The sequence below is a fragment of the Malaclemys terrapin genome, chromosome 8, assembly GCF_027887155.1.
Source record: "Malaclemys terrapin pileata isolate rMalTer1 chromosome 8, rMalTer1.hap1, whole genome shotgun sequence".
NCBI lineage: Eukaryota > Metazoa > Chordata > Testudines > Emydidae > Malaclemys > Malaclemys terrapin.
Genome location: NC_071512.1, coordinates 45,176,298 through 45,193,889, shown reverse-complemented (window position 1 = coordinate 45,193,889; position 17,592 = coordinate 45,176,298). Strand labels below are relative to the sequence as shown.

The following is a 17,592-nucleotide window of genomic DNA, read 5'->3' as shown; positions in this document are numbered from 1 at the left end:
ATTACAGCAAAATGGAGCCTGGAGTCACATAGGCCAGTCCCTGAATACTTTGCTGAGTCTGAAGGCATATTTGCCTTCTCTCAATGGGTCCATTGTATAGCTGATGGTCCTTAATGGGCCATCAAGCAGGCTAGGCAGAGCTAATCTCAGCTTGTCTGGGATGTCACCCAGAAGCATAGCATAAGTTTGCCATCCAGACAGTATAGAGCCAATATTCATAACTTCAACTACAAAACTGATACACACATATAGACAGCATAATCATAACCAGTAAACCATAACCTTGTCTTAGACACCCCATTTGACCACCTTTATACAAGATTTGGGTGCCACTACAGGACCTTGGTTGCAACAATGATCTATATGGTCCCAGTTTATGTCAATAACGTCACAATGTGTCCTTAGCATTAGCCTGTAACAGGTCCAAGAAATAAGTCAGCAATTGGTCATCCAAATGATTCGGGAAGGTATGCAAAGAAATTTGCTTTTGGAAATAAAAAAAATTGTTGTTAGAAAAATGTTTCAGGATGGGAGAGACAATTAATGGCATGGTGCAAATTGGTAAACTTTACACTGAATAAAGACCAAATGGTTCTACGAGCATATGTAGTAAAAGAACATCCCTGTCTAACTATTGATATATATCCAGTGGTACCTCTGGGAATCCAGCTAACAAAAAAATTTGGTTATGTATTCCGCTGATGATCATTCCTGGGCATATAAAGAACATCAGCAATGGAAAACCATTGACATGTTTCAGCATGTGGCCCATGAAAATTTGGGATGTGTGTGTGAGGATCAAAATTTACAAAAGAAGAGATAAATGTTTTTATGCTCAAACCTAAGGGACCCAAAGATGTATGTTAGATATATTTACTGAACAAAAGTCAGCTATTATATATATGCAGGAAGGGGATGTGTTTGTGTCAGGAATCACTGTCCAATGGTACTAGTATATTATAAGGAATTGTTTTTTATGATTTATTTAGTTAATAGATGTTTTTGCAATATTACAAAAATTATAAGTTGTGATTTTTAATACTATGTTCCCTTATGGACTGTAAACTACTTAAAGTTTAAACCACAGTTGTATCACAATGCAACGCCTGTAACCTTGGGCATGAATAAGACCATGATAAGGAAATTGTTGGCCCATCCTATGTTATATTAATATTTACAATATGTTGCACAGACAGGAAAGCAAATACGTATTGACGTACCATATGATAATACAAAAATCATTTGTGCTGAAAACTATTGCAAATGCAGGAGATCACTCTTGGTGGGAAATGCTATTAGGGTGGTCGCCTTCTGCAACTGGTATGCTAAATATAGTGGTTCACCCCATTGTGGTGATCATTGGAATCCAATTGACTCTAATAGTGAGCATAATAGCTTTGTCTTGCTGGATGAAGAGAACTGTTCAGAGAATACAGGAAGCTGGCATTCAAAGTCAAATAAGGCCCTTGTTAATTATACCCAGGAGGCAAGCTCAAGCTCAACAGGTCTGAGTATTGGACTCCTGTAATAGTAATGACGGCTTTGGTAAAAGTGTCATTAAGGAGAGGATTGTAAGGCCTGAGGCCTTTTTCTACAGTAAGCAGCAGCATTAGGAGAGCAGCAGCCATAAGCTAAGAAGCAGAGAGTCACATCCTCACATAAAGGGCTGTTAAGGAGGCTCCTGTCCTAATAGTACCAACCATCACCAGATAAAGAAACAGATCTTAAGAAAACTTTGTTTGATGCATTCTGTCTGTCAAGGAATCACTTAACAGCCGTGATTGTGACATCTCTATTTCTTTATTGTTTGCCTTTACAGTCCCCACTTCTCTACTGTTTATCTGTAGGGTCTCTGTCTGGTTCTTTGATTGTTTCTGTCTGTTGCATAACTAATTTTGCAAGATTTAAATCAACTAAGGTGGTGGGGTCTGATTGGGTAAAGAACTGTTTTGTAATGGGCTCGTATGGGTGAAAAACACTGTTTTGTAGGACTTTAGTTTAAAATGATTGGTTAAGGAAGAGCTAAGCAGGACTCAAATGTGACTATATAAACTGGGGTCCAAACAGAAGTTCTCTGGAACCTAACCCCAGGACACAGCCCAAGATCAGAGCTGCCAGACACCACATTCTACCAATCATACCGTGCAGAAGCTGGAGTCCCCGGATGACCTGATCCTGACTGGCCACCAGGAAAAGTGTGTCTGCCTTATTAGGAGTGGTGAGCATGTATGCTTAGCGTGTGCAGTCTGTTTTGGAGACTGTTAATAAATAGAAGTTAAGGCTATTACTGTGTAAGGCTTTTTCACTGGCAAAAGGCCCCACAAACCCACAGAAGATTATGCCCTGAGCCCTAGGAACTGGTTATGGGCAGGTGCCTTTCGACCGGAGCCGTAGGAACTGAGTACGGGTGGGGGTGCCTAAATTAACCGGGTTATGCCTTGAGCCCACAGAAGGGTAACGGTGAAGTGCCCTAAAGAGTCTGTGCTCCCTCCTTGCCCTGCAGCCTGATACCCTCACACGATCTCATGACCCCAGGCTCTCATGCCCAAATTGCATCGGCCTGTCCTACCTGATGGGAGAGAGAGACGAGAAGCCGGCTTCCTCCATCAGAGTCTTCAGTTCCCACAGTTCCCCTTCCACCTTCGCCTTCTGCTCCAGGAGCTGCTGGTTCTTGGCTCTGATGTGGAGTAGCTCTGCCTGCAGGCTGCTGTTCCTCTCCAGGTGATCCAGGGTGAGGAGATCAGGCTGTGCTGCCTTAGCCACCAGGCTGTTCACAGGGAGCCCTTGACTTGTCTGGAGGGGAAGCGTGGAGCCATAGGAGAGGTTATTGCTAAGGGCTAATGTGCAATGGTCACTGAGCTGCCTGAGGCAGGGCTGGAGGGTGCCCAGGGAGGCCTTTAAAGTACCAACCCTGCAAGCTGCACCCAAAGGCCTTTGGTTCCTGCTGGATTTCTTCACCAGGCACCAGGCCCCGGTTCTCAGCTGGTCAAAGCAGCCAACCTGACTCCCAGCTGTTTAGCAATGAGCAAATCTCAGGTCAGCTGCACAGCTCCAAGGCAATCTGCCCTGGGTCCTTCCAGGAACTCCCCTGGCCACCCCACTCTGGCCGAACTCCGGCAGCACCTCAGCAGAGTGGTGCATCTCGTGGACTCACCTGCTGGCTCGCAGCGCCGGGCGGCGCCTCCCCCTCGATGCTGTCAGGGCTGCCGTCCTCCGTGTCCTCCCGTCCAGGCTGACCTAGCAGAGACATCAGGCCATGAAGCACTCAGAGCAAGAACAACCCAGGCTCTTCCAGCCTCATCAGAGTTCCCACTGGCCCAGCCACTCTGCAGGCGCCCAGTGTGGGGAATGCCGCCAAGACCCCACAGTGGCTAGAAACAAAGGACTGAGCCAGGCCAGCTGCTCCCACCCTGGGGCATGGCCCCACTCCCTCCCTGCGCCAGGCACCCCCATAGGGCTCTGAAGGCCAGTCCCTGTGAGCCAGTGTCCCACTGGGAAAGCCCTCACAGCTGGGGCTGCACACGCTGCAGGGAAGTCTACCTGCACTCCCCGAACGGCCTCTGGGCCTGGAGCAGCAGTAAGTGAGGCTGACCCAGCCCTGCCCAGGAAAATACCCACCCCAGCAATCCGTGCCCCATGATGCCCTCTGACACAGCCAGTGACCGGCAAGCTAGGCCCAGTTCCCGGCTTCCCAGAGACTCAGAGCCATGGGCCTTTCTGCAGAAGATGCCCTGTGCACATTCCTGCCCTTTCCCAGCAAGCAAAAGCTGCATGCACCCCAATTCCCCCCCACACACACACACAATGCCATGCATGAGGCCCATTCCCGCCCAGCTCCCTGCAGTTCCCCCCATGCCTGGATGGCCTCTCCTTGCTGCAGGAAGCCTGAGAGGGAAGGCACTCAGCTCCCAAGCTGGATTCCCTGTAAGCTGCATGGTCACGACACCACACAGCAGCCTATTTTGCGCCATGCAGGCACTCAGGGAACCCACCCGGGGACCCACTGTGGCTGGGGGAGGGGCACCCTTCCCCTGGTCCCAACCTAGCCCGACCCCCAACCTGCCATGGCCGGTGCGGCCCCCCAGCCCCAACTATGCCACAGCCTGGACCTGCCGCAGCTGGTGCCCTCCTACCCTGGCCCAAACGCGGCTGGGGCGGCACGGCACGGATCCAGCCGCAGCCACGGCGGCGTGTTGCAGCCCGGATCCAACTGCGGCTGGGGCAGCGCAGTGCGAACCTAGGCAGCCGTGCCCAGATCCAGCCACGACAGCCCAGCCTGGACTGTCGCAGGGCACCCCTCCCTGAATGTAGCCCTGGCTGGACCTGCAGGAGTTGGGGGGGGGGGAGAGTGCCTATTCTGCACCCCAGTCCCGAAGCTACCACAGCGGGGAGAGGTGCCTCTCCCCCTGCCAGCCCAGGTGCTGTTGTGGGGAGTCCTCTCTCCCAGCTGTAGCCCCAGATCACCCTCCCGCACCTCAAACTCCTCATCCCTGCCCCACCCCAGAGCTGGCACCCCCAGCCGGAGCCTTCACCCCCTGCACCCCAACCCTCTGCCCCAGCCCTCACCCCAGCTGGAGCCCTCACACCCCTGCACCCAACCCTCTGCCCCAGCCCTGAGCCCCTCCCACACTCTGAACCCCTCGGCCTCACCCCCACCACATTCATTCTGTTATGTACACCGATACGAAGGTGAGGTGTCACACATCACCTCCATATTGGTGCACGTAACAAAATTCATTCCGCACATGGGTGGGAAAAATTAGAGGGAACACTGCTCCCAAGGCCCCGGGGGAAGGGGAGGGGGGACTTGACAGGCAAGGACTCCAGTGTAGCACGTGCTGCGGACCCAGGGACACTGCACAACCTAGTTACTGTGCAACAACAAGTAGAATAAATCTGCAGACACCACCGATCAGCCAAAAGGGGTCTGGTCCAAAAGGGAGAGGGGAAGTGATGAATAGGGGACCCAATGGAACCCCAACCAAATGACCTTTGCAATAACCCTCTGGGTCAGGACTGGAGCTGTCAGTTGCTACTGCAGTACTGATGGATTATAATAATTGTGTTACAAGCTCTCTGCTCCCTGATACCCTCACCCCTGACAGCTCACCGCGCAGCCAAGGGCTTCTCTCAGCCTCTGAGCACTCTTCTGCCCAACAGGGCCAAGCCTCACAACCACCAAGGCGCCACCAGACTCTGCTCTGCCTGTCAATTGTGGTTCCTGACACCGGCTGCCTAGAGCTTGGCAAGATCCATCAGGACAGGAAGGGAAAAGCCAGGAACTAACGGGTCACCGGCTGATCCCAGGGCTGCAAAGAGCCCAGCAACAGGCCATTGCTGGGAGTGAACATCTTAGGGAGGTTTGGAGTCAGCCGCAGGAAATAGCAGCATTGGGCCTGAGCCTCAACCGGTGCAAATCAGCACGACTCCACTGCCTTTGATCAACACCGACTCCCACATGCCGTGGACCTGGCTCCACCTGCTCCAATATCAGCAGCAAAGAGGGAGGTTACAGGGCAGAGTGAACCTTACAGGAAGCCATCCTCAAACACCGGCCATGGCTGTCTAGTGACCCCAGCAGATACCCAACCACCTAAGCATCAGTGCTGCATACTGTCAATCGCTCCCAGGCCGGATCACCCATGTTTAGTGCCAACAGCCCTGAGGGCAGAGCACTGGAGGGGAGTGCTATCCTGGCCATGCGGCAGCAGGGCTCTCCTCCCTCCACAGGCTGGCAGGGCAAAGTGCTGGCAGCAGAGCTTGGTATGGTTGCTCTGCTTTAGTCCTGTTGCCTCAGCCAGAGCCAGGTTGCCTCTGGCCTATCCCAGGATCACAGCAACCCCAGCTTCTGGGGTATCACTGCCGGGGGGCAGGATCCTCAGCCTCCCCCAGTCCCTGTTTCTCAAGTTACAAGGTGGGGAGCCCCAGTTTCTTGTATTGAAGGCTCTCACTCACCAGGGCTCCCTCCCAGCTGCTCCTGGGATCCTTGCTTTTGGAGAGGGGGAGTGCAGATGCTCCAAGGTTGGCTGGAGATGGTTGTGCCCCTCACCCACCTGCCCTTCCTAGCCCCTCCTACCCACCCAGCAGAGTCCCCGGCTTCTCAGGGGGTCGCACCCAAGAGCTGTTCCAGGGGCCGAACACACAGGGTAGTCCCCAGGCTCTGACCCCCTCCGCCCCACTGCCCGCCCTGGCTCTCGGCATGGGTGCGGGGAGGTGGCCTCAGATTCTTCTATGGATCGTGCGGAGAGTGAAACATCCACTTCCAGCTCCAGAACCGGGAGGTCAGACACGAGGCAGTGCCCAGCCCCGCACCACAGAGGGTGCTGAGGGAGACCCCCTGGTCTGTCCCACAAGGAGGGTCCAGGGCTTTATCTGAGCCTAGTTGGGGGATATGTTAATGGGAGAGGAGACCCTGCAGCCTGGGCGAAGGTTGACTGCCCTGCCCTCTGCGCGTGAAGCACTGTGGCTATGGGGCGGGGCCCGTTGGCCACCAGGGCAGAGCCACCCTCAGTTGCTGGAGCAGGGTGGAATGCAGTTACCTCTGCTGACCACGGCATGCCAAGCGCTCTCCAGCCCTTCCCACTTCCACAGGACCAGAGCTGGCCAGTGGGCTGCCAAGTCTGGGATCCACCCTCTGCCATTAAAGCAATACCGGGGATTTCAGGGGAAGGCAACGCCTCTCACATAGCACCTGGCTAATTGTCAGTGCCACACATGGTGAAAACTGCTGCCTGGCCTCGGCAGAAGAAAAACTGATGCCCTGAAGCATTAGATTTGATTACATTTATTTTTGCTCCTTGTCCATAAACTCAGATTCTAGACTCTGACCTACAGGCAGTGAATTCGGAAACTGTGTGAAGAGAGCTTTTCTTTGCTCTGAATGTAACGCCATTTAAGCAGGAAAACTCCCTGGTTTTTGCAATGTGAGGCAGAATGAGCAGAGGGACCAGTCGAGCTTCTAAACTTCCCTTCATGAGGTTCAGTATCTCAATCGAGTCTCCTCCAAGCCTCCCTTTTCTCCCCACCGAGTCTTTGAAGCCCATCTTGGGACAGGCACCATTTCAGTTAATTTTTTCTTACAAGTCTATCAAAGCTGAGCCCAGTTCTGCCCCTCTTTCAAGGTACTCATGCATCCTAGCTAACTGTACACCGGCCAGGTTCTCTCTGGAGCCACCTCCAATAGCTTCTCCATCGCTATCCTCAGAGGAGCCCACCAATTCAGAGACCATGAATAGAGCTGAAAAATTCAGTCTATTGCCAGGCACTTCCCTTCTGCCTTCTAGTGTCATTAGCAAACTCCCCCAACTCAAAAGCTCTGCTCCCTTCTCCAATCAGTCTATTTCAATGGCTTGCGTTCCTTTGCTCCCACTAGAGTTACGGTTGCAAAAGGTTCCACAGATCTTCCTGTTTTCACGTGCCCAGAACTTTCTGCAGCAGCCATTCTCCATGCTGATGGAGAAATCCTGGCTCCGCTGAACTCAAAACTTACTTCAACAGCATCAAGATTGCATTGCACCATTAGTCTCGGCACTGGGCTATCCTCTCCCCCATTTTTTAATATGGGCAGAACCCCTTAGGGAGTTTTTCCATATATGAGTGTAAGTAAAATACACTTTTTGGACTTCAAGGCAAACATAAGAACAGCCATAGCGGCTCAGACCAGAGATCCATCTAGCCCAGTATCCTGTCTTCCAACGCTGCCCAGTGCCAGATGCTACTGAGGGAGTGAACAGAACAGGGCAATATATCGAGTGATCCATGCCCAGTCATCCAGTCCCAGCTTCTGGCAGACAGGTTTAGGGATTATTTAGGGAAAATTTGGATGGCTCTTGTTTGAAGCAGGGCTTTAGCAGCCAGTGCTGAGCACTGTCCGGTTGAGGATGGACTTGCCATGTATTCTGGATAGGCCAAATATTTCACAGACCGCCTATATTTACAAATGGTAGAGAGGCTTTATTACAAAATACTCAATGCTATTTTTATCCTTCCATGCTAAGGTGCTTGACTCAGGCCTGCTGCCCTCTGCATTAACCAGCCTATATACTTCGTGTTTGGAGGGGTCCATACACAGCAGGACAGACCCCCAGGAAGGGGCGTGCCAGTGAGTTTAAGTTGTCTCCCCCGAGGTCTGATTTACGCAGTCTCTCTCAGCTGGCTGTGGGCTGCTGTGCAGATCAAACTTGCCTGAGCTCAGAGCATTCTGACCACCACACCCCCTCTTGCTCTTCGCATACCCCTAGGCTAGGGGATGAGTGGGGACAGCAAAGGTCCATACACTGGCCCTGCACTGGGGGAATCCCCTGGGGGCTTTCCCCCCCCCACCTTCAGACCCCCATGTTCCACTAGAGTGGCACATAGGAACTGTAGCAGCCAGGGGCCTGAACCTGTCCCAGGATTCCTGCTGCTGTCTAAGTGGAGCCATGAGGGACCATCTCCTCTCTGTTCCATCAGTCATATAGGCAGCGCCAATTCTCACTGGTGCTTCCCAGCCATCTCAGATACAAACCTGTCTGTCTGCCCACTCGAGTCCCCCACTCTTTTTTGGCATTACCCTTTCCCCATAGCTCACTCCCATGAAATAGGCGGGTCTCTGGTTAGTTTGCCCAAGATGCATTGGAACGGCATTCTCCAGATCAAGTCTTTGTTTAAAATGGCCTGTGTGCCATTCTACAGCTCTAACAGCAGCTGATTTGCACATGGCCTGCCAGTACAGTACCACTGCAAATTTCAGGGTCATTTCCTGCTAGTCCAGCTCATTCATAAAACCAGCCCTAACATTGATCCCTGCAGCACCCTACTAGAAACCACCTCCCAGCCCCAGCCGTTTCTACCTTTTGCTTCTCTCCGTGCTAGGGTCCAACTCATGCCAGCTACTAGTTTAGACGTGGTTGTTAGCAGCAGGACTCTGCTGCAGTTTCTTTGAGCAGTGAGAACTCTCTCTCCCCCTCTCATACCCATATAAGTACAGCCTGTTGCAGTCTACCTGGGGTATTGTATGTCTTGAAACAAAGCACTATACCGGCATTCTGAGGATTCATTGCTTGAAATCCCCCCGCTGCTTATTGCTCTTGGTTCCAATATCCCTTCCATCTTTACAGATCTTTTTCCTCTTAATATCTGGTCCAACATTTTCCTAGGGAAAGAAGCTGAACTTACCAGCTGGTAATTGGCAGGGCTGCTCTCCTTTTCCTGACTTGAAGATTGGATCCATACTGGCTTTTCCCCATGCTTGTTCAAAGAGTTAGCCGTGATTCAGTAAACTTGTTAATTGGCCTATTAGTCTAGGATGCAGGTGACTTGGACTCACTGGCATATTCTGCAAAGCATTCCCTCTCTGCTCTGCAGAGATCACTAATTATCAGAAGGGTTTCCTTTACCGCCTAATGGGCCAAAAAAGTTTACATAGTGAGATTTTAAAAAGCAGCTTCCTAGCCTCAACATTTTCAATACTCTAATTTATTTGCTCCCCTAGCGTATTAGCAAAGCCCTCTTTTGGCTAGCCTGGCGTTGCTCTGCCCCTCTGCAAGCCGTGAACAAGCCCCGCCCAGAGTCTCTTTGAACTTCACATCCTGGAGCAGCCCTTTGCAAAGCTGCGGCAGCGCGTCGTGTTCCTTGCACCCTCCTGCATGGGGTAGAGCATCGTTTGCACTCGGCGCGAGCTCTGCCAGGTTCCCCTTCAGCATAGGTAGGTTACAACTCCTGCCATTGTGCTGGGCTTGCTGGATGCTGCAGTTTCCCCATGTTTGCTCTCCTGCCCGGCCGCACTCAGGGAGCCTGATCCTCCCCAGGACCCTCCTCCAGCCAAACCTGCGAGAAAGAACCTCTCACCATTCCCCTCACTGCTCCATCAGGTGGTGGGGCTCCCTCTGTGGGATGAGGCAGCTGGGTGTCTCCCACCTCTGCAGATCCCACATGATCCACTGGGAGCCCTGTCCCTAGGTGAATGGCTCTGAGGCAGCTGTATTATCAGGGTCTCTCGAGTAATTTCCTCTGGGACAGAGGGGAAAGCCCAGACAACTAAACCAGCTTTATGAGCCTTCGGCACCTCCACAGCACCCACGAGTCAGGCCCATCGCTTTTACTGGCTTTCCTGTGCTTCCGCAAACTCTCTGCACCTCTGCTACAGTGTCTTAAGCTAGCCTCCCGCAGAGCTTATCACCTGTCTGGCAGGCACCAATATGGGGGTCTAAAAAGCAGGCAGACAAGGTATCAAATTGCTTTGCAAAACCTTGCCCTCAGATTGCACTTGTAGCACCTAACACAAGAGGACTTAGAGCAGTAGCAGCAAAAGGCCTGTTCTGCTCCCATCAGTGTCAAAGGCAGCAAGAGCAGGCCCAGTTTTGTGATTTCCCTCATCTCTTAACATATTCGGACCCTTGAAGCAGTTTCAGCTGGTGCACATCAACACAGCTCCCCTGAGAGCAATGGGGCTGCAGAGAGGCACACCAGCCAAGCTGACCCCTTGTTGCTACCGCACCTGGGAAGCCTGAAGTGCACCAGTTGTGTCCTTCTGAAATTAATAGGCAGCATGTTTAAAACAAACAAAAGGAAGTATTTTTTCCACACAACATACAGTCAACCTGTGGCACTCCTTGCCAGAGGATGTTGTGAAGGCCAAGACTATAACAGAGTTCAAAAAAGAACTAGATAAGTTAATGGAGGGTAGGTCCATCAATGGCTATTAGCCAGGATGGGCAGGGATGGTGTCCCTAGCCCTGTTTGCCAGAAACTGGGAATAGGCAACAGGGGATGGATCACTTGATGATTACCTGTTCTGTTCATTCCCTTTGGGGCATCTGGCATTGGCCAGTTGGAAGACAGGATACTGGGCTAGATTGACTTTTGGTCTGATGCAGTATGGCCATTCTTATGTTCTGGCCCCTGGGATTTTTAAAGCAATAGACCCCAGCCCTTGGTCATCTCCAGTATGGAGTGATCTTTCCATACCATGTACAGCTTCTTTTTAATACAGCACAGCTCGTCCTCCCCAGCAGCCTAACCTAGCTCTCTCACACAGCCGGGAGACAGGGTCACCCAACAGCATGAGATGCTCACACCACTGACCTCCTCTTACCAAGCCAAGTATTTCAGCTGGCTCAGTTGAAGTATTAAGCTTCCAGCTTTAGCATAAAGACACTTCCTACTGAATATTGCCACCGCCTTAGTCTGAGCCCCATTGAGGGACTTTTAGGGAAGGGGACGGCTGGGGAAACCAATACTTATCTCAGAACATCCTTCAGAATCACTCTCTCTGACACACACGTGCTGAGACCCACCCATACTCCAGTGGAGTGCTGCTCGGTTGGGACTCTGTCTGTTCTTATTTAGCACATCTATGAATGATGAGGGAAGAGCAAACAGAGCTGTGATAGACTCCCCCCCCCCCCCCCCCCCCAGATGACAGCGACTAGCAGGGATGTGGCCTACGCTCCAGCGGAAACAGAGATCACTCAAAAGGTCCCTTCCAAGGTTAGAAACATGGTCAGGCAATAACACAAGGAGAGTCAGCTCTGAAAAATGGAAAACAAAGACAGCTGGAAGGGAGAAAAGTTTCTAATGGGAGGTTAAGGCAACAGGAACACAAGCATGAGATGGGATGAGTGTGCAATAGGATGGGGCTGCAAAAGAAAACCCAATGGGATTGGGAGCTGTATGTGGAGAGCAGGGAGGTATGGGAGTCTGGTGTGTGAAACTAGCCTATTGTGTTTGACAGAAAGTGGTGAGGAATAACAGGCAATCACCAGAGAAAGCTAATGAGAAGTGGAGCAAGGAGAAAAGGAATGCAACTGAGCAGGGCACTGGAGACGTTGCTGCAGCTGGGGCTACCTAATGCCCAGCATAACTGGGCCTGGGCCTGACGTAAAGGATTCTTTGTAGTAGAAGAGCCCAATATCCGATCTCCTAGAACTGGAAGGGACCTTGAAAGGTCATCGAGTCCAGCCCCCTGCCTTCACTAGCAGGACCAAGATTTTGCCCCAGATCCCTAAGTGGCCCCCTCAAGGATTGAACTCACAACCCTGGGTTTAGCAGGCCAATGCTCAACCCCCCCCCCACCGCTTCTCTTTAGGTAACAAAAAAGAGGGAACTTAGTAGGAGTCTACCAACACCTGAAGGGTGCAAACACCCTGCAGAGAAGAGAATTATCCAGGCCATGGGAGGAGAAGGAGCAACAGTTTTTAAAAAAGGAGAATTGAAACAATCAGGAAGACAGGCCTGCCAGGGCGATCGGTCCTTAGACCATGAAATAGACTTCCTGGGACAGTAGCTCCATCAGTGTTGGTATTTACACCGGCCTGGACAAAGCACTGATGCTACATCACAGGGAAGAACTCCAGAGAGAAGATGGCAGTGGATGGGCTAAAAATAACCTACCAGGTAACTGTTAGGCCACATATTTGGTCCCTTCTGGCCTTGGAATCTATGGATCTCGCCATCTTTGCCATCTCTGGGTCTAATTCCCTCTGCCTTGCACCAGTGTAGCAAGTGTAAACGCTGCTATTCTGAGTGGGAAGCATGGCACCCCCACTCTGGCTGGCACAAGAGACTAAGAGCAGTCTGTACTGCTAGGGGTGGCTACAGGTAACGCAAACAGACTCTGGAGATAGCACCTTTTAACAAGGAGAGACCTCTCTCGGCCTGTGGGTCAGCTAGTCAATGGACTGGCCATTTATTTGCAGCTACAAAGGAATGTTTAGACTCCAACATCTATCTTTGCAATGGCTTCTGGGATAACCTGGGAACCAGGACTGGCACAAGCATTGCCCCTCGACACAGCTAAAGGCCTGCATACTCTGCTCCCCGCTGCCCTCAGGAGGTCACTGTTGGTGGCCGGCAATTCAATTTTTGATCCAAAAAATGGGGAGGGATCAGAAGATTGGAGAAAAGCAAACGCTCCACCATGTCCCCCCAAGGAAAGAAAAGGGATCTGGCCATTCTCCTTCTGTGCCCTGACAGTAAAATAATGGAGCATGGGGGAAACCACTACACATCTCACAGCTATCGGAATAATGAGCAAGCAGAAACCAAGATTTTGCCACACAAAGCTGAATGCTTTTTTCACTAGGCTCAGTGGCTGAAGGGGATGCAGCAGATGCATGCTTTATAAGTCCAAATATAGCGCAATACTCTCTCATGTCACCATACTCTTAGAACTGAAGTCAGCTTTGGTATAAATACTAGTATGTGGACAGAAAGCGGTCAGAACGGCCATCGAGAAAGGCTAATGACACAGGTTATGCTAACCCACACAACAGCAGTGCAGGACGGAGGGTGCAATGGGGTGCTGCAGGGACTAGTCATAGCTACAGCCTATCTTTATCGATGCTAGGAATGGGGGCGCAGGCAGCACAGGAATGAAATTCAGATGAAACTAAAATGGGGAAGGGTCAGGAGGGAGACATACTCCAGGCAGAAAATACAAGGTTCAGAGAATTGACAATCTAGTGGCCAGGGGACTAGCCCAGGACTGAGAAAACCCTAGTTCAGTCCTCTGCTCTGCAACAGCCTTCCTGCATGACATCGGGCAAGTCACTTAATCTGTCAGTTCCCCAGCTGCAGAATAGGGCTAACAGCACTGCCCGACCTCCCAGGGAGTTATGAGGATAACTGCTAAAAGGGTTTGTAAAAAAAATCCTTTACATAGAGCTTGGAAAGAACTAAGCTAACATCAGGGGGAAACAGTCCAAACCCCAGCTCCAGGGTGTGCTGGGAGGCCAGGATGCTGAAAGAAGCAAATCAGACACAAGACTGCAGCATGACAAAACTGGAAAAAGAAAACAATACAGTGACAGCTCAGGGCTGCATAGGTAAAAGCATCATCACATCACCTGGCCATTAGGCCATGCCAATACGACTTCATTCTGTTCTGGGCACCTTACCAGATATTGATGAAGTGGAGAGAGAGTCAGTTCAGAGAGGGGTGACAGAGTTAGCAGGGTAATGGACTATGGAGAAAAAATTAAAAGAGCTAAATCTGTCTGGGATGGCAAAGGGGGAACACAACAGTAATATCTGCAGGATGTAAACAGCACACAGAGAGAGAGAGAGAGAGAGAGATACAGATGTAACTAGGAGTGATGGGATGAAATTAAGAAAGGAGAAATCTAGATTAAATATTAAGAGAAACTTCCTTGCAATGAAATATATTAGGCTACGAAAGCAGCCCCCAGAGTAGCAGTAGAATGGCTATCAATCAGCACATTCAAACAGTAGCAAACACGCATTGGAAAAGTCCTGAATTGGCCAGGGGGAGATGACCTGGACACAGCTAGCCAGGGCTTTTCCATCCCTGCCTAGAACTCAAGGGTGGAAAGCACACAAGAGGGTTAAAACACATGAATGGTTTGGTCTCCTCCTGACAGAAGCGTAAGAGCTGCTCTATCCCTTCTACATGAATGAGGCAGTGTGCAGGGAACGAGGACACCAAAGGGAACTGCAGCTCCTCAGCCCAGGTTGCTCTGCCATCCCAGGTTGAGGCCTCATGTTATTGCTCACTGTTGAGAGGATGGTCCAGATAAGTACATGCAAGAGACAGAGAGTGGGTGGCTAAGCGATGTACTGGATCTAGTCCCACCCATGCTCACAGAGAACATAAGAAGTGGTAGATTTCCCCTCTGCCACTCAAAGGATGGCCGCTGAAAAGCTGGTGTGAGAAATCCCTGCTGGTTTGGCTCTCCTGGTTTACGGCAGTAGGAATACCTTTATGAAAGAGAAACGGAGGCCCTGGAATAGACATTGCACTCATGAATGGAAATGCCCACTTGCAAAATAGCATAGAGCTGCATCTGCCCAGGGGGGTCCTGCAGCCTGACCTCAAGCATTCAAAGCAGCGCAAGGAACTAGGGTCTACTCGTCACGGACTAGAGGGGCATGCCCAAGCTGAGAACATGGAGCAGAGTCGTCATGGCCCATGCCATCCTGAGAGGAACACGCCCTGCCAGGTCAGACAGGGCTTTGTCACCCCCAACCCCTCTCAGCCTCAGCCTTTTGTCCTTGAGAGGCTGGGAACTCTTTCCTTTTGCTGCACAGAGGAGCTTGCTGATGATTACAACCCACGGGGAAAAAGCTTAGCCCAGGACGAATGAGTCATGTTCCAAGGCTGGCAGAGAGACTGTCTCAACCACAGAAATGGAAGAGATTCCAGTCAAGGCTTCCACAGGAGCTGGATCTGGCTGTAGGCTAAAACGGGTCATTTCGTTGTTAGGCCAAGAATCAACATCAGTGATACAGCAACTACCAAAAAAGGACCGCCTCTCTGGCTGCCATTGTCCTTGTCAAAGGGCCTAGCTCTGTCTGCAAGGGAGAACATGCTTCTCCCCAGACACTTGGCTCTCTCTTTACTCTGTCATATGGTTGCGGAGGCAGCCGTTGTCCTATGAGCAGCACTTAACTGACTGGGAAAGATTTGGAGGAAAATAAAAATACACACCCATGCATTTGTGAGATGGCACAGAACATTTAAAATCGCTTTCACAGGGAGGGAATCTTTATTTGGCCCATTGGGAGAGGAACGAAGGGAGGAGTAGGAGAAAGATGGAGGTGGATCAACTAAAATGGAATGACTCAAATGTGCAAATACATTTCATAACCTCCCCTGAAGGGCCAGAGACAGGTACATAGACGAGACACACATGGGTTGCACGGATCGCCATTTCCAGGGCAGCTCTAAATGCACCACTCCTATCATATCATTAGTAACAAGTCAACCCTCCCAGAGTCAGTCAGCCAGGCTTGCTTGGTTAGTGACCAGTTTCCATCCAGGGCAGGTGGCAGGGTGAAGGCCAGAGCTCAGAAGGCATGCTGGGGTAGGGCTCTCTCTCACACTCTGCTGTTCCCCACCTCCAAAGGTGCCCAGGGTCTCCAGCCTGCGCAAATGCTCCATGCTTCTGCCAAGAGCTTCTTCCAGTCGTCCACGGAGCGCCTGGGCCCCCTCCAGCTCCGCCCGCAGAGTCTGGCCTCTCTCAGGGCTAATTAGACACGTCATACAGAAAGGGAAGAGGGTTAGACAGGCTTCATGGAATGTCCACACCAGTAAGGAGACAGAGCGGTGCCAGCTCATGTCTAACCACCACTTATTCAGAGCACTGCTCATCCATGCTCCAAAGGTAGATCCAGCATTGGCTCCTTCCGCTTCTCTTCTAACTTTGACCAGAACACGCTGCAGGTGCCAGGCCCCAGCACCCGCCCCCCACATGGGTCAGGCACAGACTCGTACACCCACGGAGCAGTTCCCCCAGACTCACCCCCAATCCCCTGGGAAGTCAGGGCAGGGACAGTAGCTTCCTGGCCGTCACTAGTTATCACCACTGAACCAAGTACCAAGAGAAACTCCGTGTGTGTGGTTCCTTCAGTCCCGCAGACTGCTCAACTCCCCACCACCACCAGGGCTCGCATAGTGGAGGGTAGCAACGTCAGTCATGCTGTCTGGGAGGGGAATGACCTGGACAAACCACTAGAAGCCCCAAGCAATTTTCAGATCAATGATTTAACAAAGGGACATGCAGCCTCTCTGAGATGTCAGGAGGCAAGGGAGGGGAAGCCAAGGGGGCGGGGAGAAATCAAGGGGAGAGGAGAATCTGAAAGGAGCATTAGAGCTCTGGGGTGTGATTAACTCCTGCTGTCTCGGCTGACTCATGTGATCTCCTCTGCCATGGGAAGGACGCTGCCTTTAATCAGCCACTCCCCAGCAGCAGCCCACTGAACAATTCCCTGCTCACACAGGCTCACGGACACCCTAGTGCTTCAACTTTCCCTTTGAACAAGTCCCCCAGAGGGAGTGCAGCTCCTCCACCTCGCAGGACCACACGGCAGCGACAGCATGAGGGCCCCCTACCTGTCTGGGTGAGTGTGGAACTTCACCAGACTGCTGTACAGCTGCCTTTCTGCTTGCAGAGCTTCATTCAGGCGACTCTTCTCCGTCACCAGCCCTTCCAGCATCAGCAACAGCTGGGGAGAGCAGAGGCAAAAAGCAACAGGCAGACGTAGGAGCTGAGCAGAGTCCAGCCAAGAGACTGGAGTTGGTCATGTCAGGAACATGGAGATGAGGGGCTGACCTCCGCCCGTGAGGGGGATCCAAACCACCTCTCTGTGCCATAAAGAGGATCTGAGCCCCTCTTATACCTGCACGTACACTGGCACACTCCCTCCCAGGCAACTGGCAATAGAGAATTAACTAACTGCAGGAACTAGAAACAGGCCTGAGCCTGCAGCCCATGAGATATCCCCTCTGCGGGAGATTTCATCAGAGCATGCGCTACCTGTTGCCGTCTGTTTCCTGTAGCCTCCTGTCCTCGTGACTCTGCTGTGGCTACTTTCTCCCGAAGCACCAGGACTTCTTGGGTCAGTCGCTCCACAGCTGGGATTTCTTCGGGATCAACCAGCTGCATCTGCAGGTCCTGAAAGCCAAGGAGAGCAGAGTTGGCTGGAGATCAGCAACAGGAGACACCCCTTGAATCAATGCAAGCTGGAATTACAAAGGTCCCTAGAGACATCGCAGATTAGGGTCACTAACAAGGGGAACTCCTATCCCTTCCAACGGTGAGCCAGACAATTCAGAAGAAAACCACACTCGGGGGTGTGCAGCACCAACATCCC

General features: G+C 51.6%; 1 protein-coding gene across 4 annotated transcripts in view; it reads right to left on the bottom strand.

Moving 5' to 3' along the window:
* LOC128841626 (myomegalin-like) overlaps positions 1-17,592 on the bottom strand; it is a 74,915-nt gene that overhangs the window by 37,260 nt on the left and 20,063 nt on the right. For 3 of the 4 annotated variants that reach the window (XM_054036854.1, XM_054036855.1, XM_054036853.1), the window contains exons 15-19: positions 17,256-17,393; positions 16,832-16,944; positions 15,838-15,965; positions 3,155-3,237; positions 2,570-2,793 (exon numbers count right to left, since the gene is read on the bottom strand). In XM_054036854.1, the coding sequence (XP_053892829.1) occupies positions 2,570-2,793; positions 3,155-3,237; positions 15,838-15,965; positions 16,832-16,944; positions 17,256-17,393 (686 nt within the window). Of the gene's footprint in view, positions 1-3; positions 485-2,569; positions 2,794-3,154; positions 3,238-15,837; positions 15,966-16,831; positions 16,945-17,255; positions 17,394-17,592 lie in introns of those variants that run through there. The other variant, XM_054036852.1, reaches the window with a different exon arrangement.